This window comes from Oncorhynchus keta, chromosome 11, assembly GCF_023373465.1.
Source record: "Oncorhynchus keta strain PuntledgeMale-10-30-2019 chromosome 11, Oket_V2, whole genome shotgun sequence".
Classification (NCBI taxonomy): Eukaryota; Metazoa; Chordata; class Actinopteri; order Salmoniformes; family Salmonidae; genus Oncorhynchus; species Oncorhynchus keta.
This window is the reverse complement of record NC_068431.1, coordinates 7,568,533-7,595,083: the sequence shown is the minus strand read 5'-3', so window position 1 is coordinate 7,595,083 and position 26,551 is coordinate 7,568,533. Positions and strand designations below refer to the sequence as shown.

Sequence of the window (26,551 nt, the reverse complement as noted above, 5' to 3'; positions counted from 1 at the left end):
ATATTGCCAGCCAAACCTAAAAGCACACTAACCTGTCAGGGTATATATTGCCAGCCAAACCTAAAAGCACACTAACCTGTCAGGGTATATATTGCCAGCCAAACCTAAAAGCACACTAACCTTTCAGGGTATATATTGCCAGCCAAACCTAAAAGCACACTAACCTTTCAGGGTATATATTGCCAGCCAAACCTAAAAGCACACTAACCTTTCAGGGTATATATTGCCAGCCAAACCTAAAAGCACACTAACCTTTCAGGGTATATATTGCCAGCCAAACCTAAAAGCACACTAACCTTTCAGGGTATATATTGCCAGCCAAACCTAAAAGCACACTAACCTTTCAGGGTATATATTGCCAGCCAAACCTAAAAGCACACTAACCTTTCAGGGTATATATTGCCAGCCAAACCTAAAAGCACACTAACCTTTCAGGGTATATATTGCCAGCCAAACCTAAAAGCACACTAACCTGTATATATTGCCAGCCAAACCTAAAGCACACTAACCTGGGTATATATTGCCAGCCAAACCTAAAAGCACACTAACCTGTCAGGGTATATATTGCCAGCCAAACCTAAAAGCACACTAACCTGTCAGGGTATATATTGCCAGCCAAACCTAAAAGCACACTAACCTGTCAGGGTATATATTGCCAGCCAAACCTAAAAGCACACTAACCTTTCAGGGTATATATTGCCAGCCAAACCTAAAAGCACACTAACCTGTCAGGGTATATATTGCCAGCCAAACCTAAAAGCACACTAACCTGTCAGGGTATATATTGCCAGCCAAACCTAAAAGCACACTAACCTGTCAGGGTATATATTGCCAGCCAAACCTAAAAGCACACTAACCTGTCAGGGTATATATTGCCAGCCAAACCTAAAAGCACACTAACCTTTCAGGGTATATATTGCCAGCCAAACCTAAAAGCACACTAACCTTTCAGGGTATATATTGCCAGCCAAACCTAAAAGCACACTAACCTGTCAGGGTATATATTGCCAGCCAAACCTAAAAGCACACTAACCTGTCAGGGTATATATTGCCATTTTCCAGTGTTGGCAGAAGAACGGCAACATATCACTTGAACTGAAATGTCTTGTCAAAAAAAGACAGACAAAGTTAACATTTAGTTAACTTAGTGCTTTATGAGTAGTGAGTGATCCTACGGTGCTTTATGGGTAGTGAGTGATCCTAGGGTGCTTTATGGGTAGTGAGTGATCCTAGGGTGCGTTATGGGTAGTGAGTGATCCTAGGGTGCTTTATGAGTAGTGAGTGATCCTAGGGTGCTTTATGAGTAGTGAGTGATCCTAGGGTGCTTTATGGGTAGTGAGTGATCCTAGGGTGCTTTATGAGTAGTGAGTGATCCTAGGGTGCTTTATGAGTAGTGAGTGATCCTAGGGTGCTTTATGAGTAGTGAGTGATCCTAGGATGCTTTATGAGTAGTGAGTGATCCTAGGGTGCTTTATGAGTAGTGAGTGATCCCAGGGTGCTTTATGAGTAGTGAGTGATCCTAGGGTGCTTTATGGGTAGTGAGTGATCCCAGGGTGCTTTATGAGTAGTGAGTGATCCTAGGGTGCTTTATGAGTAGTGAGTGATCCTAGGGTGCTTTATGAGTAGTGAGTGATCATAGGGTGCTTTATGAGTAGTGAGTGATCCTAGGGTGCTTTATGAGTAGTGAGTGATCCTAGGGTGCTTTATTAGTAGTGAGTGATCCTAGGGTGGCAACACATACATTCTAAGTGGTTTCAATGGGTCCTTTTCCATTCTGATTGTCAGGGTTGGGTAAGATACTTTCTAAATGTAATCTGTTACAGTTATTAGTTACCTGTCCAAAACTGTAATCAGTAACGTAACGTTTAGATTACCCAAACTCAGTAACTGTAATCTGATTACATTCAGCTACTTTTAGATTACTTTCCCCTTAAGTGGGCATTAGAAGAAGACAAAAATGTATGGGACCAATTGAACAACATCTGTTGCAGCGTAAATCAATGATACAGCTGGCCATATGTGGGTGTTAAATGTGACTTTATGGGTTGTTTATGTAGGCTTTCTACTACATACAATATTACGATTAAATTATATCTTTACATTAATATGTGTAATTTATAAATCTTAAAATGGATGTAGCAACTACAGATTTGACCTTTTTTAAGTTTATCAAAAGTGTGCGAGTTTGAACATGTGTCCATTAGGCCTATGGATAGGTTCTAAAGACTGTTGACATCTAGTGGAAGCCTTAGGAAGTGCAACATGACCAATATCCCCACTGTATCTTCGATAGGGCAATGAGTTGAAAAACTACAAACCTCAGATTTCCCACTTCCTGGTTGGATTTTTTTCTCAGGTGTTTGTCTGCCATATGAGTTCTGTCATACTCACAGACATCATTCAAACAGCTTTAGAAACTTCGGAGCTGTTTCGATCCACATCTACTAATACTATGCACATATTAGCAACTGGGCCTGAGTAACAGGCAGTTTACTCTGGGCACCTTATTCATCCAAGCTACTCAATACTGCCCCCCAGTCCCAAAGAAGTTAAACAGCATGATCATTACACAGGTGCACCTTGTGCTGTGGCCAATAAAAGGTCACTCTAAAATGTGTAGTTTTGTCACAACACAATACACAACACAGATGCCTCAAGTTGAGGGAGCACGCAATTAGCATGTTGCCTGCAGGAATGTCCACCCCACCAGAGCTGTTGCCAGATAATTTCATGTTAATTTCTTTACCATAACCCACCTCCAACGTAATTTTGGCAGTACTTTAAACCGGCCTCACAACCGCAGACCACGTGTATGGCGTTGTGTCGGCAAGCGGTTTGCTGATGTCAACGTTATGAACAGAGTGTCCCATGGTGGTAGTGGGGTTATGGTATGGGTAGGAATAGGCTACGGACAACGAACACAATTGCATTTTATCGATGGAAATTTGTATACACAGAGATACCATGATGAGATCCCGAGGCCCATTGTCGTGCCATTCATCCACCGCCATCACCTCATGTTTCAGCATGATAATGCACCATGTCGCAAGGATCTGTACACAATTCCTAGAAGCTGAACATGTTCTTCCACGGCCTGGTTAGGGGTAGAGTGTAGTGTCACCCATTGAGCATGTTTGGGATGCTCTGGATTTACACGTAGAACAGCGTGTTCCTGCCAATATCCAGCAACTTCATACAGCCATTGAAGCGGAGTGGGACAACATTCCACAGGCCACAATCAACAGCCTGATCAACTCTATGCGAAGGAGATGTGTCACGCTGCACGAGGCAAATGGTGGTCACACCAGATACTGACTGGATTTCTGATCATTCACACCCCCCTACCTTTTTATTTTAAGGTATCTGTGACCAATAGATGCATATCTGTATTCCCAGTCATGTGAAATCTATAGATTAGGGCCTCATGAATTTAACTGATTCCCTTTTGAAATGAATGTCTAGCTCAGTAAAAATCTTTGAAATTGTTACATGTTGCATTTATATTTATGTTCTATTTCTAATCAGATCCACACAAGTACAACGAGAACATGGTACTTTTTAAGTCTTGCTCAGCCTGGAGGTTTTGTAAGTATTTTTCCAGTCGAGAACATAGGAACATTACACTCTACCCCTAACCAGCCCAACACTACACTCTACCCCTATAACCAGCCCAACACTACACTCTACCCCTAACCAGCCCAACACTACACTCTACCCCAAACCAGCCCAACACTACACTCTACCCCTATAACCAGCCCAACACTACACTCTACCCCTAACCAGCCCAACACTACACTCTACCCTAACCAGCCCAACACTACACTCCACCCCTAACCAGCCCAACACTACACTCTACCCTAACCAGCCCAACACTACACTCTACCCCTAACCAGCCCAACACTACACTCTACCCTAACCAGCCCAACACTACACTCTACCCCTAACCAGCCCAACACTACACTCTACCCCTAACCAGCCCAACACTACACTCTACCCCTAACCAGCCCAACACTACACTCTACCCCTAACCAGCCCAACACTACACTCTACCCCTAACCAGCCCAACACTACACTCTACCCTAACCAGCCCAACACTACACTCTACCCCTAACCAGCCCAACACTACACTCTACCCCTAACCAGCCCAACACTACACTCTACCCCTAACCAGCCCAACACTACACTCTACCCATAACCAGCCCAACACTACACTCTACCCCTAACCAGCCCAACACTACACTCTACCCCTAACCAGCCCAACACTTCACTCTACCCCTAACCAGCCCAACACTAGCCAGCCCAACACTACACTCTAACCAGCCTAACACTACACACTAACCAGCCCAACACTACACTCTACCCCTAACCAGCCCAACACTACACTCTACCCCTAACCAGCCCAACACTTCACTCTACCCCTAACCAGCCCAACACTAGCCAGCCCAACACTACACACTAACCAGCCCAACACTACACTCTAACCAGCCTAACACTACACACTAACCAGCCCAACACTACACACTAACCAGCCTAACACTACACACTAACCAGCCCAACACTACACTCTAACCAGCCTAACACTACACTCTAACCAGCCCAACACTACACACTGACCTTTACACAACACTTTCTTTAAGGGCTGGGGATTAGGATGGGGGCTGTGGCATAAGGATGGGGATTAGGATCGGGGCTGGAGATGGGGATGGGGATTAGGATGAGGGTTGTGGCATAAGGATGGGGGCTGGGGATAGGGATTAGGATGAGGGTTGAGGCATAAGGATAAGGACATGGGGCTGGGGCTGGGGATTAGGATGGGAGTTGAGGCATAATGATAAGGATAGGGGCTGGGGATGGGGATTAGGATGGGGCTGGGGATAGGGATTAGGATGAGGGTTGAGGCATAAGGATAAGGACATGGGGCTGGGGATTAGGTTGGGGGTTGTGGCATAAGGATAAGGATGGGGGCTGGGGATGGGGATTAGGATGGGGGTTGAGGCATAAGGATAAGGATGGGGGCTGGGGATGGGGATTAGGATGGGGGTTGAGGCATAAGGATAAGGATGGGGGCTGGGGATGGATATTAGGATGGGGCTGGGGATTAGGATGATGGTTGTGGCATAAGGATGGGGGCTGGGGATAGGGATTAGGATGGGGCTGGGGATTAGGATGAGGGTTGTGGCATAAGGATGGGGGCTGGGGATAGGGATTAGGATGGGGCTGGGGATTAGGATGAGGGTTGTGGCATAAGGATGGGGGCTGGGGATGGGGATTAGGATGGGGCTGGGGATTAGGATGAGGGTTGTGGCATAAGGATGGGGGCTGGGGATAGGGATTAGGATGAGGGTTGAGGCATAAGGATAAGGACGTGGGGCTGGGGATGGGGATTCGGATGGTGGTTGAGGCATAAGGATAAGGATGGGGGCTGGGGATGGGGATTAGGATGTGGGTTGTGGCATAAGGATGGGGGCTGGGGGTGGGGATTAGGATGGGGGTTGTGGCATAAGGATGGGGGCTGGGGGGTGGGAATTAGGATGGGGCTGGGGTTTAGGATGGGGGCTGGGGATGGGGATTAGGATGGGGGTTGTGGCTTAAGGATAAGGATGGGGGCTGGGGATTAGGATGGGGGTTGAGGCATAATGATAAGGATGGGGGCTGGGGATGGGGATTAGGATGGGGCTGGGGGTTAGGATGAGGGATGGGTTAGGGATTAGGATGGGGGTTGAGGCATAAGGGTAAGGATGGGGGCTGGGGGTGGGGATTAGGATGGGGTCTGGGGGTGGGGATTAGGATGGGGGTTGAGGCATAAGGATAAGGATGGGGGCTGGGGGTGGGGATTAGGATGGGGGTGGAGGCATAAGGATAAGGATGGGGGCTGGGGTTGGGATTAGGATGGGGGTTGTGGCATAAGGATAAGGATGGGGCCTGAGGATGGGTATTAGGATGGGGTTGAGGCATAATGATAAGGATTGGGGCTGGGGATGGGGGTTGTGTCATAAGGATGGGGGCTGGGGATAGGAATTAGGATGGGGGTTGTGGCATAAGGATAAGGATGGGGGCTGGGGATGGGGATTAGGATGGGGGTTGTGGCATAAGGATAAGGATGGGGGCTCGGGATTAGGATGGGGGTTGAGGCATAAAGATAGGGATGGGGGCTGGGGGTGGGGATTAGGATGGGGGTTGTGGCATAAGGATAAGGATGGGGGTTGGGGATGGGGATTAGGATGGGGTTTGAGGCATAAGGATAAGGATGGGGGCTGGGGATAGGGATTAGGATGGGGGTTGAGGCATAAGGATAAGGTTAGGGGCTGGGGATGGGGATTAGGATGGGGTTTGAGGCATAAGGATAAGGATGGGCGCTGGGGATGGGGATTAGGATGGGGGTTGAGGCATAAGGATAAGGTTAGGGGGATGGGGATTAGGATGGGGTTTGAGGCATAAGGATAAGGTTAGGGAATGGGGATTAGGATGGGGGTTGATCATAAGGATAAGGTTAGGGGCTGGGGATGGGGATTAGGATGGGGGTTGAGGCATAAGGATAAGGATGGGGGCGCTGGGGGTGGGGATTAGGATGGGGGTTGAGGCATAAGGATAAGGTTAGGGGCTGGGGATGGGGGTTGAGGCATAAGGATAAGGATGGGGGCTGGGGATGGGGATTAGGATGGGGGTTGAGGCATAAGGATAAGGTTAGGGGCTGGGGATGGGGATGGGGGTTGAGGCATAAGGATAAGGTTAGGGGATGGGGGTTGAGGCATAAGGATAAGGTTAGGGGATGGGGGTTGAGGCATAAGGATAAGGTTAGGGGATGGGGGTTGAGGCATAAGGATAAGGTTAGGGGATGGGGGTTGAGGCATAAGGATAAGGTTAGGGGATGGGGGTTGAGGCATAAGGATAAGGATGGCGGCTGGGGATGGGGGTTGCCTGGCTACCTTGATCCGGCCAAACGCTACGCTATGCATACGGATGTTAGTTTCCTCTCTGCAATGAGTCTGGATCTGGGAACCTCCCTGACCCTTCACTGATTGCAAACACTTTTGGGGCCGTCTGATTGGTCCAGAAACCGATGCGTTGGGTTGAGCCAGAGCCTGAACACACGTAGGTGGGTAAAGTGCCGGTTTGAAAATTTGTCATTGGCTTTGATTCTCTGATTGGTTGGAGATGATCCAATCACTGATGACTTTGTTTTTATACAACACCCTTCATGCCCCGACACCACAAACAACTTCAATAATGTCTCAGATTAAAGTATGTAGCGAATGACAGGGCTGCGGAAGAATTTAGGGTGAGTAGTCAGGCTAGGATGAGGGTTCCCCTCTCTGAGACAGCCTCAATTTAGAGGGTGGGAGGGCCCCCCCCCCCCCAATTTAGAGGGTGGGGTTAGACCAGGATTTCCCAAAACCCAGTCCTGCCCCCCCCCTCCCGGCATTACCACCACCCGGTCCTAAAGCAACCTGCTAGACCAGGATTTTTTCATCAAGCTTTAATTAATTGGAATCAGCTGTGTAGTGCTATGGCAACAACAAAAACGTGCCCCCGGGAGGGGGTTAGGACTGGCTTTGGGAAATGCTGTGGGGCATTTATCGGTGTTTCTTGATGTCAAATTACCTCCATCGAATCTCACTATTCGTCTGTGGACATTTCTTTCGCGTCAGGGACAACAGTTGTTGACAACAGTACCATTGTAGCTAGACCTAACCCTAACCCTGTTCCTAACCTTAACCTCATTCTCCTAACCTGCCACGCTGATTCACCTAACCTACCACATGAATTATCCTAGCCTTCCACGTTAGTTCTCCTAACCTGCTATGTAAACAAATGATCTGTGTCGAGAAACCATCAGTCTCATAGCACGTGGAATTGACCAATGGCAGGCACCAATGGGCGTTTCCTGATATCAAAAGCCCAGACCGCGGTCTACAATTACACCACATAGGCCTACTATTCTGGAGAGCGAGATTCCTTTACATTACATACTGACCTTAACCCTGGAGAACATGATTCCTTTACATTACATACTGACCTTAACCCTGGAGAACATGATTCCTTTACATTACATACTGACCTTAACCCTGGAGAACATGATTCCTTTACATTACATACTGACCTTAACCCTGGAGAACATGATTCCTTTACATTACATACTGACCTTAACCCTGGAGAACATGATTCCTTTACATTACATACTGACCTTAACCCTGGAGAACGTGATTCCTTTACATTACATACTGACCTTAACCCTGGAGAACGTGATTCCTTTACATTACATACTGACCTTATTCCTTTACATTACATACTGACCTTAACCCTGGAGAACATGATTGATTCCTTAACCCTGGAGAACATGATTCCTTTACATTACATACTGACCTTAACCCTGGAGAACATGATTCCTTTACATTACATACTGACCTTAACCCTGGAGAACATGATTCCTTTACATTACATACTGACCTTAACCCTGGAGAACATGATTCCTTTACATTACATACTGACCTTAACCCTGGAGAACGTGATTCCTTTACATTACATACTGACCTTAACCCTGGAGAACGTGAATTACATACTGACCTTAACCCTGGAGAACGTGATTCCTTTACATTACATACTGACCTTAACCCTGGAGAACATGATTCCTTTACATGATTCCTTTACATTACATACTGACCTTAACCCTGGAGAACATGATTCCTTTACATTACATACTGACCTTAACCCTGGAGAACATGATTCCTTTACATTACATACTGACCTTAACCCTGGAGAACATGATTCCTTTACATTACATACTGACCTTAACCCTGGAGAACATGATTCCTTTACATTACATACTGACCTTAACCCTGGAGAACATGATTCCTTTACATTACATACTGACCTTAACCCTGGAGAACGTGATTCCTTTACATTACATACTGACCTTAACCCTGGAGAACATGATTCCTTTACATTACATACTGACCTTAACCCTGGAGAACATGATTCCTTTACATCACATACTGACTGGCTGACTTGCTGGCTAATACTACAGCCAGCTTCTGCAATGGACTCTGTGTCTGTGTTATTACAGTGTAGTACAGTACCTGCTTAGTGACAACATTAGAACAACAACAGCACCCTGGGCAATTGGGGTGGGGGGGGGCGGCAGGGTAGCCTAGTGGTTAGAGCGTTGGACTAGTAACCGAAAGGTTGCAAGTTCAAATCCCCGAGCTGACAAGGTACAAATCTGTCGTTCTGCCCCTGAACAGGCAGTTAACCCACTGTTCCTAGGGCCGTCATTGAAAATAAGAATTTTTACTTAACTGACTTGCCTAGTTAAATAAATCATAATAAAAAAGGCAAATATGCCATGCCCTCTATGGACTAGTAGTCTGTGACAGAGCATTTCCTCAGAGGTGAATATAGCCATTAAGGTGAATAGCCTGCTGTGCTCTCTTCCCTCTATTCTATTGATGTAATAGAGACCGAATATACTACTGGGTGTCAGTAGCCTGCTGAGCCTGCTGAGGGGAGGACGGCTCATAGTAAAGGCTGGAACGGAGCAAATGGAATGGCATCAATCACCTGGAAACCAAAATCAAATGTATTTATAAAGCCCTTCTTACATCAGCTGATATCACAAAGTGCTGTACAGAAACCCAGCCTAAAACCCCAAACAGCAACCCAGCCTAAAACCCCAAACAGCAACCCAGCCTAAAACCCCAAACAGAAACCCAGCCTAAAACCCCACACAGAAACCCAGCCTAAAACCCCAAACAGCAAGCAATGCAGGTGTAGAAGCACGGTGGCTAGGAAAAACTCCCTAGAAAGGCCAAAACCTAGGAAGAAACCTAGAGAGGAACCAGGCTATGTGGGGTGGCCAGTCCTCTTCTGGCTGTGCCGGGTGGAGATTATAACAGAACATGGCCAAGATGTTCAAATGTTCAGAGATTACCAGCGTGGTCGAATAATAATAATAATAATAATAATAATAATAATAATAATAATAAAAGGGTGTTTGGTGTATTTGATACCATTCCACTGATTCTGCTCCAGCCATTACCACTAGCCCATACTCTCCAATTAAGGTACCACCAACCTACTGTGTTGGGTAGATTGTACCTTCATGTTTGTTTGGTCAGGATAAGGATAAGAGATAGGCTAGACAGGCTACCACATTGGACATACATCCCAGGCCAGGGACCACTACCACATACTGAACTGACCATATCATCCACTATCTCCGCTAGTGTTTATACACCGAGTAGTCAATATCATCATTCTGATTATATCAAGCCCCCTATGCACGTCTGAATAGTAGGCCAATGATTCTTTTAAAAAGGTGCTGAGTCCGATTCCCGAAATGGTGCAATACGGGTACTGCACCTTGGCACATTCTGCGACACGCCTCGTACAAAGTACCTGCTACGCCTTCCTTGTGACGAGGTCGAGGAGGATGCAATGATACAGCATTGGCTGCAACAATGCCGGTTATCTTAGAGATGGAATTCAGAACCATTCCGACCATTCGAACACGCTCCAGTCTGCCTCCACTGCAATAGGACAACCAAAGAACGTTCTAGAAGGATTTCTGCTACCACCCACGTTTCACGTTCCCAGCATGATATTTTACGGACACATTGTATTTTGCGAAAATCGATATAGGCTACAACAGTCAGCTAACGTTTGCTTTATTCTACACAGCGCGTGCTACTGACTTTGTGTGTGGTGCGTAAATGTATTTCCTCACAATGTTAGATGGGACTAATAAAAATTGATCTTCGCGGGAAATTGTCATGGTTAGAGATCAGTATCACAATCAGGGGATTGAGCCATCCCTACCTCCAACCATGTCACTCTTAAATAGTAGCTTAAAGTAAGGCTACAGTACCACTGAATTGCTTGTTCTCTCTGGTGTCTACCCAAAAGCACATAATTTTACACGAAGCTTCCCCTGCCTCTCCTTGCCAATATTATCCGTTTCCCAATTAATTCAGTTAGATCAACAATTAAACAAACAGGTTTCATCGCCAGAGCAAGATGATTTATCCGTTATTTACTCCCCATCATTGTTGCCATGCTGTCTAGCTGATTAAAAAGCAACCTGGCAAAAAAAAGGCACCGCCCCAAGATCAAACATTCCGTTTTTGTTTCCTTCATCTGACAGCCCGTGGCCACACTGACAACCACTTTATACTATAAGGCAATACTTGACCATAACTCAATGTTTCAATAAACATGCCTTTCATTTAGATAACGAATGTGGTGCAAACAATTGCTGGATTAAAACAAAACGGATATGTATTGTAGTATACTACCTATGGGCCTGTCACGTTCCCGAAAATGTAAACGGCATGATATGTTGGCTATCACCTGTCTTATTCAAGATAAAGGTTTTGTCATAATAATGATCTTTCAGGGCATGTTTAATACACCGAATATGCATCTAATTAAATATGGAATACAATAAGCAGGCAACGATGATTGCCATAGGATAGATACATCGCAATTATTATGTACGTAAATGTAATATATTATTTTAAACGGGAGGAAAATGACACTGTTAGTGGCGGATATTTATGATCACTTATTAAACTCAGAAATATGATTCCAAAGTAGAACTTACCGATTTCATGGCTGCTGCCATATCATCATATCTTTCAGCCTGTTCGGCCAGCCTGGCTTTCTGCACCAGTGGCTCGCGATCTACCATTTTAGCTGTCGTTGGTTGATACAATGCTATTCTAGAATTGTTCAAGTTTTAAATGATAATATGTCACTTTCAGCAATGCAGCGAAATGTTACCAGAACTCCTTTTGCTTCAGCTGCTCCCTGCTGTCTGTGCGCGAACGGACGAGACACTCCCTCCCCAACATTACCACTTTCCCTGGATTGCGTCAGCGACAGAAAAAAAGGCGTGTCAGTGTGTAGTGATGTAACAGTCCTTATTGGAAGCACAGTCAGTGCCTGATAATGGTTAACGAATAGGATTCTACCGTTAGAATCATACGCTTTTACTCTGTGCAGGGTGCTGTAGTGGTATCGAGGTGGTGGTATGTTGTATCCTAAAACCATTTAACCACACCCTATAATCATACACATGCTGTGACAGTAGGTCTAGTGTAGACTTCCCGTAGGGTCTCTATAGGGAGAACTTGTAGAGCCCAGGGTACCTTTCGTGTTTAGTCACAATCTGATTGGATTAGAATAGCATGTTACAGTAATTGACTAGCCTCTATGTTGCCTCTATGTTGAGCAGCAGAGCGCAGGTCTAATAGGCTACAGAACAAATCCACCAAGAGCCATCATCATTCCTTGGTTCAAACTACCTAAGTAGCTCTACCATGTCAGTCAGACAGCCTGACCACAGATTAACCACAGCCTGACCACAGATTAACCACAGCCTGACCACAGATTAACCACAGCCTGACCACAGATTAACCACAGCCTGACCACAGATTAACCACAGCCTGACCACAGATTAACCACAGCCTGACCACAGCCTGACCACAGCCTGACCACAGATTAACCACAGCCTGACCACAGCCTGACCACAGATTAACCACAGCCAGACAACAGATTAACCACAGCCTGACCACAGATTAACCACAGTTTGACCACAGATTAACGACAGCCTGACCACAGATTAACCACAGCCTGACCACAGCTTAACCACAGCCTGACCACAGCTTAACCACAGCCTGACCACAGATTAACCACAGCCTGACCACAGACCACAGCCTGACCACAGATTAACCACAGCCTGACCACAGCTTAACCACAGCCTGACCACAGGTTAACCACAGCCTGAACACAGATTAACCACAGCCTGACCACAGCTTAACCACAGCCTGACCACAGATTAACCACAGCCTGACCACAGCACTGACCACAGCTCGACCACAGCCTGACCACAGCCTAACCACCACACTGACCACAGCCTGACCACAGCCTAACCACAGCTTAACCACAGCCTGACCACAGCACTGACCACAGCTCGACCACAGCCTGACCACAGCCTAACCACCACACTAACCACAGCCTGACCACAGCTTAACCACAGCCTGACCACAGCACTGACCACAGCTCGACCACAGCCTGACCACAGCCTAACCACCACACTGACCACAGCCTGACCACAGCCTAACCACAGCTTAACCACAGCCTGACCACAGCACTGACCACAGCTTAACCAAAGCCTAATCACAGCCTAACCACAGAATAACCACAGCCTGACCACAGCCTGACCACAGATTAACCACAGCCTGACCACAGCTTAACCACAGCCTGACCACAGTTTAACCACAGCCTGACCACAGCTTAACCACAGCCTGACCACAGGTTAACCACAGCCTGACCACAGGTTAACCACAGCCTGACCACAGCACTGACCACAGCCTAACCACAGCCTGACCACAGCTTAACCAAAGCCTGACCACAGCCTAACCACAGCACTGACCACAGCTTAACCACAGCCTGACCACCACACTGACCACAGCTTAGCCAAAGCCTAACCACAGCCTAACCACAGAATAACCACATCCTGACCACCGCACTAACCACAGCCTGACCACAGCTTAACCACAGCCTGACCACAGCTTAACCACAGCCTGACCACAGCCTGACCACAGATTAACCACAACCTGACCACAGATTAACCACAGCCTAACCACAGCCTGACCACAGCCTGACCACAGCTTAACCACAGCCTGACCACAGCACTGACCACAGCCTAACCACAGCACTGACCACAGCTTGACCACAGCCTGACCACAGCCTAACCACAGCCTGACCACAGCTTAACCACAGCCTGACCACCGCACTGACCACAGATTAACCACAGCCTGACCACAGCTTAACCACAGCCTGACCACAGCACTGACCACAGCCTGACCACCGCACTGACCACAGCTTAACCACAGCCTGACCGCAGCCTAACCACAGCTTAACCACAGCCTAACCACAGAATAACCACAGTTTAACCACAGCCTAACGACAGAATAACCACATCTTGACCACCACACTAACCACAGCTTAACCACAGCCTGACCACAGCACTGACCACAGCCTGACCACAGCCTGGCCACAGCTTAACCACAGCCTGACCACAGCTTAACCACAGCTTGACCACAGCCTGACCACAGCTTAACCACAGCCTGACCACAGCTTAACAACAGCCTGATCAAAGCCTGACCACAGCTTAACCACAGAATAACCACAGCACCGACCACAGCCTGACCACAGCTTAACCACATCACTGACCACAGCTTAACCACAGCCTGACCACAGCTTAACCACAGTGTTACGGATACAGTTATCCTGTGTGTGTGTGTATCCTGTGTGTGTGTTTCTTTTCTCTCCTTCTCCCCTCACAGGTGAAAACCATCACTCCCCAATCAGTCAACAATCAATCATCAATCAGAAGACACACCTCCTCCTACTTCCTATCCTATCACAGTTCCTTCCCCATGGTTTAAAAACCCCATCATTTGTTTGTTCTGGAGCTCAGCTCAGCTCAGCTCAATCGCTCTGTAAATGCCATGTCTGTAGGTCTCTGTGTTTCACTCTCGCTTTGTGTCTTAACCTCTCTTTTGTTTAAAGCACCTCCATAGCACTTTGTCATCACCTGTGAGTATTGTTTTTGGTTATGGTATTTGTTTGTTGCTGGTGGGAAAAGGGGGAAACCAAGACAAGTCGCCCATGGGCATACACTACCCGTAGGTGAACTTTGTTAAATACACTAGTTAGAACTGGGCGGACCACCCACTGTATTTTTGGTTAGTTAGCTGTTGTTAAAGTAGGCTAGTCTAGCTTAGGGGTGTGTTTTTGTATACTTATTGTTTCTTTCCTTGGGTCCAGCTCAGCCCCTTTTCCTGCTCCCCCCCCCATTACCGTGTTTATAAATAAACCTAGAGTTTGACGGTAGATTTCTGTTGTCGTGGTTATTTCGTTCACACTTTTACTTTGTCACAATAATAATTTGCATGAGTTATGTTACGGGTCTCATTACCATCCCCCCCCTAGACTGTCGGGCCAAAAGGGATTCGTAACAACAGCCTGACCACAGCTTAACCACAGCCTGACCACAGCCTAACCACAGCCTGACCACAGCTTAACCACAGCTTAACCACAGCCTGACCACAGCACTGACCACAGCCTGACCACAGCCTAACCACCACACTGACCACAGCCTGACCACAGCCTAACCACAGAATAACCACATCCTGACCACCACACTGACCACAGCTTACCCACAGCCTGACCGCAGCACTGACCGCAGCACTGACCACAGCCTAACCACAGCTTAACCACAGATTAACCACAGCCTGACCACAGTTTAACCACAGCACTGACCACAGCTTGACCACAGCCTGACCACAGCCTAACCACTGCACTGACCACAGCCTAACCACAGCCTGACCACAGCACTGACCACAGCTTAACCACAGCCTGACAGAAGCACTGACCACAGCTTAACCACAGCCTGACCACAGATTAACCACAACCTGACCACAGCTTAACCACAGCCTGACCACAGCCTGACCACAGCACTGACCACAGCCTGACCACAGATTAACCACAGCCTGACCACAGTTTAACCACAGCACTGACCACAGCTTGACCACAGCCAGACCACAGCTTAACCACATTTTAACCACAGCCTAACCACAGCCTAACCACAGAATAACCACATCCTGACCACCGCACTAACCACAGCTTAACCACAGCCTAACCACAGCCTAACCACATCCTGACCACCGCACTAACCACAGCTTAACCATAGCACTGACCACAGCTTGACCACAGCTTGACCACAGCCTGACCACAGCCTAACCACTGCACTGACCACAGCTTGACCACAGCCTGACCACAGCTTAACCACAGCCTGACCACCGCACTGACCACTGCTTAACCACAGCCTAACCACAGATTAACCACAGCCTGACCACAGCTTAACCACAGCACTGACCACAGCCTGACCACAGCCTAACCACCACACTGACCACAGCTTAACCACAGCCTGACCACAGCTTCACCACAGCCTAACCACAGAATAACCACATCCTGACCACCACACTGACCACAGCCTGACCACAGCACTGACCACAGCCTAACCACAGCCTGACCACAGCCTAACCACAGCTTAACCACAGATTAACCACAGCCTGACCACAGTTTAACCACAGCACTGACCACAGCTTGACCACAGCCTGACCACAGCCTAACCACCGCACTGACCACAGCCTGACCACAGTTTAACCACAGCCTAACTACAACCTAACCACAGAATAACCACATCCTGACCACCACACTAACCACAGCACTGACCACAGCCTGACCACAGCACTGACCACAGCTTAACCACAGCCTGACAGAAGCACTGACCACAGCTTAACCACAGCCTGACCACAGTTTAACCACAGCACTGACCAGCCTGACCCCAGCTTAACCACAGCCTGACCACAGCACTGACCACAGCCTAACCACAGCCTGACCACAGCACTGACCACAGCTTAACCACAGCCTGACAGAAGCACTGACCACAGCTTAACCACAGCCTGACCACAGATTAACCACAACCTGACCACAGCTTAACCACAGCCTGACCACAGCCTGACCACAGCACTGACCACAGCCTGACCACAGCCTAACCACCACACTGACCACAGCTTAACCACAGCCTGACCACAGATTAACCACAGCCTGACCACAGTTTAACCACAGCACTGACCACAGCTTGACCACAGCCAGACCACAGCCTAACCACCACACTGACCACAGCTTAACCACAGCCTGACCACAGCTTCACCACAGCCTAACCACAGAATAACCACATCCTGACCACCACACTGACCACAGCTTAACCACAGCCTGACCACAGCACTGACCACAGCCTGACCACAGCCTGACCACAGTTTAACCACAGCACTGACCACAGCTTGACCACAGCCTGACCACAGCCTAACCACCGCACTGACCACAGCCTGACCACAGTTTAACCACAGCCTAACTACAACCTAACCACAGAATAACCACATCCTGACCACCACACTAACCACAGCACTGACCACAGCCTGACCACAGCACTGACCACAGCTTAACCACAGCCTGACAGAAGCACTGACCACAGCTTAACCACAGCCTGACCACAGTTTAACCACAGCACTGACCAGCCTGACCCCAGCTTAACCACAGCCTGACCACAGCTTAACCACAGCCTGACCACAGTTTAACCACAGCCTGACCACAGCCTAACCACCGCACTGACCACAGCCTGACCACAGTTTAACCACAGCCTAACTACAACCTAACCACAGAATAACCACATCCTGACCACCACACTAACCACAGCACTGACCACAGCCTGACCACAGAATAACCACAGCCTGACCACAGTTTAACCACAGCACTGACCACAGCTTGACCACAGCCAGACCACAGCCTGACCACAGCTTAACCACAGCCTGACCACAGCACTGACCACAGCACTGACCACAGCCTAACCACCGCACTGACCACAGCCTGACCACTGCTTAACCACAGCCTGACCACAGCTTAACCACAGTTTAACCACAGCCTAACCACAGAATAACCACATCCTGACCACCGCACTAACCACAGCCTAACCACAGCTTAACCACAGCCTAACCACAGCCTAACCACAGAATAACCACATCCTGACCACCGCACTAACCACAGCCTGACCACAGCTTAACCACAGCACTGACCACAGCTTAACCACAGCACTGACCACAGCCTGACCACAGCCTGACCACAGCCTGACCACAGCCTAACCACAGCCTAACCACAGGATAACCACATCCTGACCACCGCACTAACCACAGCTTAACCACAGCCTGACCACAGCTTAACCACAGCCTGACCACAGCCTGACCACAGCTTAACCACAGCCTAACCACAGAATAACCACATCCTGACCACCGCACTAACCACAGCTTAACTACAGCCTGGCCCCAGCTTAACCACAGCCTGACCACAGCCTGACCACGGCACTGACCACAGCTTAACCACAGCCTGACCACAGATTAACCACAGCCTGACCACAGATTAACCACAGCCTGACCACAGTTTAACCACTACACTGACCACAGCTTGACCACAGCCAGACCACAGCCTAACCACCGCACTGACCACCGCACTGACCACAGCTTAACCACAGCCTGACCACAGCTTAACCACAGCCTGACCACAGCACTGACCACAGCACTGACCACAGCACTGACCACAGCCTAACCACCGCTTAACCACAGCCTAACCACAGCCTAACCACAGAATAACCACAGCCTAACCACAGCTTAACCACAGCCTAACCACAGCCTAACCACAGAATAACCACATCCTGACCACCGCACTAACCACAGCTTAACCACAGCCTGACCACAGCCTGACCACAAATTAACCACAGCCTGACCACAGTTTAACCACAGCATGACCACAGCCTAACCACAGAATAACCACATCCTGACCACCACACTGACCACAGCTTAACCACAGCCTGACCGCAGCACTGACCACAGCCTAACCACAGCCTGACCACAGCCTAACCACAGCTTAACTACAGATTAACCACAGCCTGACCACAGTTTAACCACAGCGCTGACCACAGCTTGACCACAGCCTGACCACAGCCTAACCACCGCACTGACCACAGCCTGACCACGGCTTAACCACAGCCTAACCACAGCCTAACTACAGCCTAACCACAGAATAACCACATCCTGACCACCACACTAACCACAGCCTAACCACAGCTTAACCACAGCCTAACCACAGCCTAACCACAGAATAACCACATCCTGACCACCGCACCAACCACAGCCTGACCACAGCTTAACCACAGCCTGACCACAGATTAACCACAGCCTGACCACAGTTTAACCACAGCACTGACCACAGCTTGACCACAGCCTGACCACAGCCTAACCACCGCACTGACCACAGCCTGACCACAGCCTAACCACAGCCTAACCACAGGATAACCACATCCTGACCACCGCACTAACCACAGCTTAACCACAGCCTGACCACAGCCTGACCACAGCTTAACCACAGCCTAACCACAGAATAACCACATCCTGACCACCGCACTAACCACAGCTTAACTACAGCCTGGCCCCAGCTTAACCACTGCCTGACCACAGCCTGACCACGGCACTGACCACAGCTTAACCACAGCCTGACCACAGATTAACCACAGCCTGACCACAGATTAACCACAGCCTGACCACAGTTTAACCACTACACTGACCACAGCTTGACCACCGCACTGACCACCGCACTGACCACAGCTTAACCACAGCTTAACCACAGCCTGACCACAGCACTGACCACAGCCTAACCAACGCACTGACCACAGCCTGACCACTGCTTAACCACAGCCTAACCACAGCCTAACCACAGAATAACCACAGCCTAACCACAGCCTAACCACAGCTTAACCACAGCCTAACCACAGCCTAACCACAGAATAACCACATCCTGACCACCGCACTAACCACAGCTTAACCACAGCCTGACCACAGCCTGACCACAAATTAACCACAGCCTGACCACAGTTTAACCACAGCCTGACCACAGCCTAACCACAGAATAACCACATCCTGACCACCACACTGACCACAGCTTAACCACAGCCTGACCGCAGCACTGACCACAGCCTAACCACAGCCTGACCACAGCCTAACCACAGCTTAACCACAGATTAACCACAGCCTGACCACAGTTTAACCACAGCACTGACCACAGCTTGACCACAGCCTGACCACAGCCTAACCACCGCACTGACCACAGCCTGACCACGGCTTAACCACAGCCTAACCACAGAATAACCACATCCTGACCACCACACTAACCACAGCCTTACCACAGCACTGACCACAGCCTAACCACAGCCTGACCACAGATTAACCACAACCTGACCACAGCTTGACCACAGCCTGACAGAGGCACTGACCACAGCTTAACCACAGCCTGACCACAGATTAACCACAACCTGACCACAGCTTAACCACAGCCTGACCACAGCCTAACCACAGCCTGACCACAGCACTGACCACAGCACTGACCACAGCCTGACCACAGCCTAACCACCACACTGACCACAGCTTAACCACAGCCTGACCACAGCCTAACCACAGCCTAACCACAGAATAACCACATCCTGACCACCACACTAACCACAGCCTTACCACAGCACTGACCACAGCCTAACCACAGCCTGACCACAGCACTGACCACAGCTTGACCACAGCCTGACAGAGGCACTGACCACAGCTTAACCACAGCCTGACCACAGATTAACCACAACCTGACCACAGCTTAACCACAGCCTGACCACAGCCTAACCACAGCCTGACCACAGCACTGACCACAGCACTGACCACAGCCTGACCACAGCCTAACCACCACACTGACCACAGCTTAACCACAGCCTGACCACAGCCTAACCACAGCCTAACCACAGCCTAACCACAGCCTGACCACAGCTTAACCACAGCCTGACCGCAGCCTGACCACGGCACTGACCACAGCTTAACCACAGCCTGACCACAGATTAACCACAGCCTGACCACAGTTTAACCACAGCACTGACCACAGCTTGACCACAGCCAGACCACAGCCTGACCACTGCTTAACCACAGCCTGACCACAGCTTAACCACATTTTAACCACAGCCTAACCACAGCCTAACCACAGAATAACCACATCCTGACCACCGCACTAACCACAGTTTAACCACAGCCTAACCACAGCCTAACCACAGAATAACCACATCCTGACCACCGCACTAACCACAGCTTAACCATAGCACTGACCACAGCTTGACCACAGCTTGACCACAGCTTGACCACAGCCTGACCACAGCCTAACCACCGCACTAACCACAGCTTGACCACAGCTTGACCACAGCCTGACCACAGCTTAACCACAGCCTGACCACAGCTTAACCACAGCCTGACCACAGCACTGACCACAGCCTGACCACAGCCTAACCACCACACTGACCACAGCTTCACCACAGCCTGACCACAGCTTCACCACAGCCTAACCACAGAATAACCACATCCTGACCACCACACTGACCACAGCTTAACCACAGCCTGACCACAGCACTGACCACAGCCTAACCACAGCCTGACCACAGCCTAACCACAGCTTAACCACAGATTAACCACAGCCTGACCACAGTTTAACCACAGCACTGACCACAGCTTGACCACAGCCTGACCACAGCCTAAACACCGCACTGACCACAGCCTGACCACAGTTTAACCACAGCCTAACTACAGCCTAACCACAGAATAACCACATCCTGACCACCACACTAACCACAGCACTGACCACAGCTTAACCACAGCCTGACCACAGTTTAACCACAGCACTGACCAGCCTGACCCCAGCTTAACCACAGCCTGACCACAGCTTAACCACAGCCTGACCACAGCCTAACCACAGCCTAACCACAGCTTAACCACAGCCTGACCACAGATTAATCACAGCCTGACCACAGAATAACCACAGCCTGACCACAGTTTAACCACAGCACTGACCACAGCTTGACCACAGCCAGACCACAGCCTGTCCACAGCTTAACCACAGCCTGACCACAGCACTGACCACAGCACTGACCACAGCCTAACCACCGCACTGACCACAGCCTGACCACTGCTTAACCACAGCCTGACCACAGCTTAACCACAGTTTAACCACAGCCTAACCACAGCCTAACCACAGAATAACCACATCCTGACCACCGCACTAACCACAGCCTAACCACAGCTTAACCACAGCCTAACCACAGCCTAACCACAGAATAACCACATCCTGACCACCGCACTAACCACAGCTTAACCACAGCCTGACCACAGCTTAACCACAGCCTGACCACAGATTAACCACAGCCTGACCACAGTTTAACCACAGCACTGACCACAGCTTGACCACAGCCTGACCACAGCCTAACCACCGCACTGACCACAGCCTGACCACAGCCTAACCACAGCCTAACCACAGAATAACCACATCCTGACCACCGCACTAACCACAGCTTAACCACAGCCTGACCACAGCTTAACCACAGCCTGACCACAGCTTAACCACAGCAATGACCACAGCTTAACCACAGCCTGACCACAGCCTAACCACTGCACTGACCACAGCCTGACCACAGCCTAACCACAGCCTAACCACAGAATAACCACATCCTGACCACCGCACTAACCACAGCCTAACCACAGCCTAACCACACCACAGCCTAACCACAGAATAACCACATCCTGACCACCGCACTAACCACAGTTTAACCACAGCCTGACCACAGCTTAACCACAGCCTGACCACAGATTAACCACAGCCTGACCACAGTTTAACCACAGCACTGACCACAGCACTGACCACAGCTTGACCACAGCCTGACCACAGCTTAACCACAGCCTGACCACAGATTAACCACAGCCTGACCACAGTTTAACCACAGCACTGACCACAGCACTGACCACAGCTTAACCACAGCCTGACCACAGCCTAACCACCGCACTGACCACAGCCTGACCACAGCCTAACCACAGAATAACCACATCCTGACCACCGCACTAACCACAGCTTAACCACAGCCTGACCACAGCTTAACCACAGCCTGACCACAGCTTAACCACAGCAATGACCACAGATTAACCACAGCCTGACCACAGTTTAACCACAGCACTGACCACAGCTTGACCACAGCCTGACCACAGCCTAACCACCGCACTGACCACAGCCTGACCACAGCCTAACCACAGCCTAACCACAGAATAACCACATCCTGACCACAGCCTAACCACAGCTTAACCACAGATTAACCACAGCCTGACCACAGTTTAACCACAGCACTGACCACAGCTTGACCACAGCCTGACCACAGCCTAACCACCGCACTGACCACAGCCTGACCACAGTTTAACCACAGCCTAACTACAGCCTAACCACAGTTTAACCACAGCCTAACTACAGCCTAACCACAGAATAACCACATCCTGACCACCACACTAACCACAGCACTGACCACAGCTTAACCACAGCCTGACCACAGTTTAACCACAGCACTGACCAGCCTGACCCCAGCTTAACCACAGCCTGACCACAGCTTAACCACAGCCTGACCACAGCCTAACCACAGCTTAACCACAGCCTGACCACAGATTAACCACAGCCTGACCACAGAATAACCACAGCCTGACCACAGTTTAACCACAGCACTGACCACAGCTTGACCACAGCCAGACCACAGCCTGTCCACAGCTTAACCACAGCCTGACCACAGCACTGACCACAGCACTGACCACAGCCTAACCACCGCACTGACCACAGCCTGACCACTGCTTAACCACAGCCTGACCACAGCTTAACCACAGTTTAACCACAGCCTAACCACAGCCTAACCACAGAATAACCACATCCTGACCACCGCACTAACCACAGCCTAACCACAGCTTAACCACAGCCTAACCACAGCCTAACCACAGAATAACCACATCCTGACCACCGCACTAACCACAGCTTAACCACAGCCTGACCACAGCTTAACCACAGCCTGACCACAGCTTAACCACAGCTTAACCACAGCACTGACCACAGCCTGACCACAGCCTAACCACAGCCTAACCACAGCTTAACCACAGCCTGACCACAGCACTGACCACAGCTTAACCACAGCCTGACCACAGCCTGACCACAGCTTAACCACAGCACTGACCACAGCTTAACCACAGCCTGACCACAGCCTGACCACAGCTTAACCACAGCCTGACCACAGCCTGACCACAGCTTAACAACAGCCTGACCACAGCACTGACCACAGCCTGACCACAGCTTAACCACAGCCTAACCACAGAATAACCACATCCTGACCACCGCACTAACCGCAGCTTAACCACAGCACTGACCACAGCACTGACCACAGACTAACCACAGCACTGACCACAGCACTGACCACAGCCTAACCACAGCTTAACCACAGCCTGACCACAGATTAACCACAGCCTGACCACAGAATAACCACAGCCTGACCACAGTTTAACCACAGTACTGACCACAGCTTGACCACAGCCAGACCACAGCCTGTCCACAGCTTAACCACAGCCTGACCACAGCACTGACCACAGCACTGACCACAGCCTAACCACCGCACTGACCACAGCCTGACCACTGCTTAACCACAGCCTGACCACAGCTTAACCACAGTTTAACCACAGCCTAACCACAGCCTAACCACAGAATAACCACATCCTGACCACCGCACTAACCACAGCCTAACCACAGCTTAACCACAGCCTAACCACAGAATAACCACATCCTGACCACCGCACTAACCGCAGCTTAACCACAGCACTGACCACAGCACTGACCACAGACTAACCACAGCACTGACCACAGCACTGACCACAGCCTAACCACAGCTTAACCACAGCCTGACCACAGATTAACCACAGCCTGACCACAGAATAACCACAGCCTGACCACAGTTTAACCACAGTACTGACCACAGCTTGACCACAGCCAGACCACAGCCTGTCCACAGCTTAACCACAGCCTGACCACAGCACTGACCACAGCACTGACCACAGCCTAACCACCGCACTGACCACAGCCTGACCACTGCTTAACCACAGCCTGACCACAGCTTAACCACAGTTTAACCACAGCCTAACCACAGCCTAACCACAGAATAACCACAGAATAACCACATCCTGACCACCGCACTAACCACAGCCTAACCACAGCTTAACCACAGCCTAACCACAGAATAACCACATCCTGACCACCGCACTAACCACAGCTTAACCACAGCCTGACCACAGCTTAACCACAGCCTGACCACAGATTAACCACAGCCTGACCACAGTTTAACCACAGCACTGACCACAGCTTGACCACAGCCTGACCACAGCCTAACCACCGCACTGACCACAGCCTAACCACAGCCTAACCACAGAATAACCACATCCTGACCACCGCACTAACCACAGCTTAACCACAGCCTGACCACAGCTTAACCACAGCCTGACCACAGCAATGACCACAGCTTAACCACAGCCTGACCACAGCCTAACCACCACACTGACCACAGCCTGACCACAGCCTAACCACAGCCTAACCACAGAATAACCACATCCTGACCACCGCACTAACCACAGCTTAACCACAGCCTGACCACAGCTTAACCACAGCCTGACCACAGCTTAACCACAGCAATGACCACAGATTAACCACAGCCTGACCACAGTTTAACCACAGCACTGACCACAGCTTGACCACAGCCTGACCACAGCCTAACCACCGCACTGACCACAGCCTGACCACAGCCTAACCACCGCACTGACCACAGCCTGACCACAGCCTAACCACAGCCTAACCACAGAATAACCACATCCTGACCACAGCCTAACCACAGCTTAACCACAGATTAACCACAGCCTGACCACAGTTTAACCACAGCACTGACCACAGCTTGACCACAGCCTAACCACCGCACTGACCACAGCCTGACCACAGTTTAACCACAGCCTAACTACAGCCTAACCACAGTTTAACCACAGCCTAACTACAGCCTAACCACAGAATAACCACATCCTGACCACCACACTAACCACAGCACTGACCACAGCTTAACCACAGCCTGACCACAGTTTAACCACAGCACTGACCAGCCTGACCCCAGCTTAACCACAGCCTGACCACAGCTTAACCACAGCCTGACCACAGCCTAACCACAGCTTAACCACAGCCTGACCACAGATTAACCACAGCCTGACCACAGAATAACCACAGCCTGACCACAGTTTAACCACAGCACTGACCACAGCTTGACCACAGCCAGACCACAGCCTGTCCACAGCTTAACCACAGCCTGACCACAGCACTGACCACAGCACTGACCACAGCCTAACCACCGCACTGACCACAGCCTGACCACTGCTTAACCACAGCCTGACCACAGCTTAACCACAGTTTAACCACAGCCTAACCACAGCCTAACCACAGAATAACCACATCCTGACCACCGCACTAACCACAGCCTAACCACAGCTTAACCACAGATTAACCACAGCCTGACCACAGTTTAACCACAGCACTGACCACAGCTTGACCACAGCCTGACCACAGCCTAACCACCGCACTGACCACAGCCTGACCACAGTTTAACCACAGCCTAACTACATCCTGACCACCGCACTAACCACAGCTTAACCACAGCCTGACCACAGCTTAACCACAGCCTGACCACAGCTTAACCACAGCAATGACCACAGATTAACCACAGCCTGACCACAGTTTAACCACAGCACTGACCACAGCTTGACCACAGCCTGACCACAGCCTAACCACCGCACTGCCCACAGCCTGACCACAGCCTAACCACAGCCTAACCACAGAATAACCACATCCTGACCACAGCCTAACCACAGCTTAACCACAGATTAACCACAGCCTGACCACAGTTTAACCACAGCACTGACCACAGCTTGACCACAGCCTGACCACAGCCTAACCACCGCACTGACCACAGCCTGACCAC

The 26,551-nt window shown here is 49.8% G+C and overlaps 1 protein-coding gene and 1 long non-coding RNA gene across 3 annotated transcripts in view; both read right to left on the bottom strand.

The window, feature by feature from the left end:
• Positions 1 to 11,873, bottom strand: part of LOC118376684 (14-3-3 protein gamma-1-like) — a 22,006-nt gene extending 10,133 nt beyond the window's left edge. The window contains exon 1 of the mRNA XM_035763429.2: positions 11,600 to 11,873. Coding sequence (XP_035619322.1) covers positions 11,600 to 11,686 — 87 coding nt within the window. The 5' untranslated portion in view covers positions 11,687 to 11,873. The remainder of the gene's footprint in view (positions 1 to 11,599) is intronic.
• On the bottom strand, positions 7,959 to 8,983 carry LOC127933050 (uncharacterized). Of its 2 annotated transcripts, none has more exons than XR_008147045.1 (4): positions 8,915 to 8,983; positions 8,663 to 8,872; positions 8,365 to 8,490; positions 7,959 to 8,185 (listed from the first exon to the last, which is right to left on the bottom strand). It is a non-coding gene; the product is annotated as an uncharacterized LOC127933050 (long non-coding RNA). The 2 variants fall into 2 exon arrangements; XR_008147046.1 differs by having other exon boundaries at positions 7,959 to 8,269; positions 8,407 to 8,490.
• Positions 11,874 to 26,551: the final 14,678 nt, after the last annotated feature.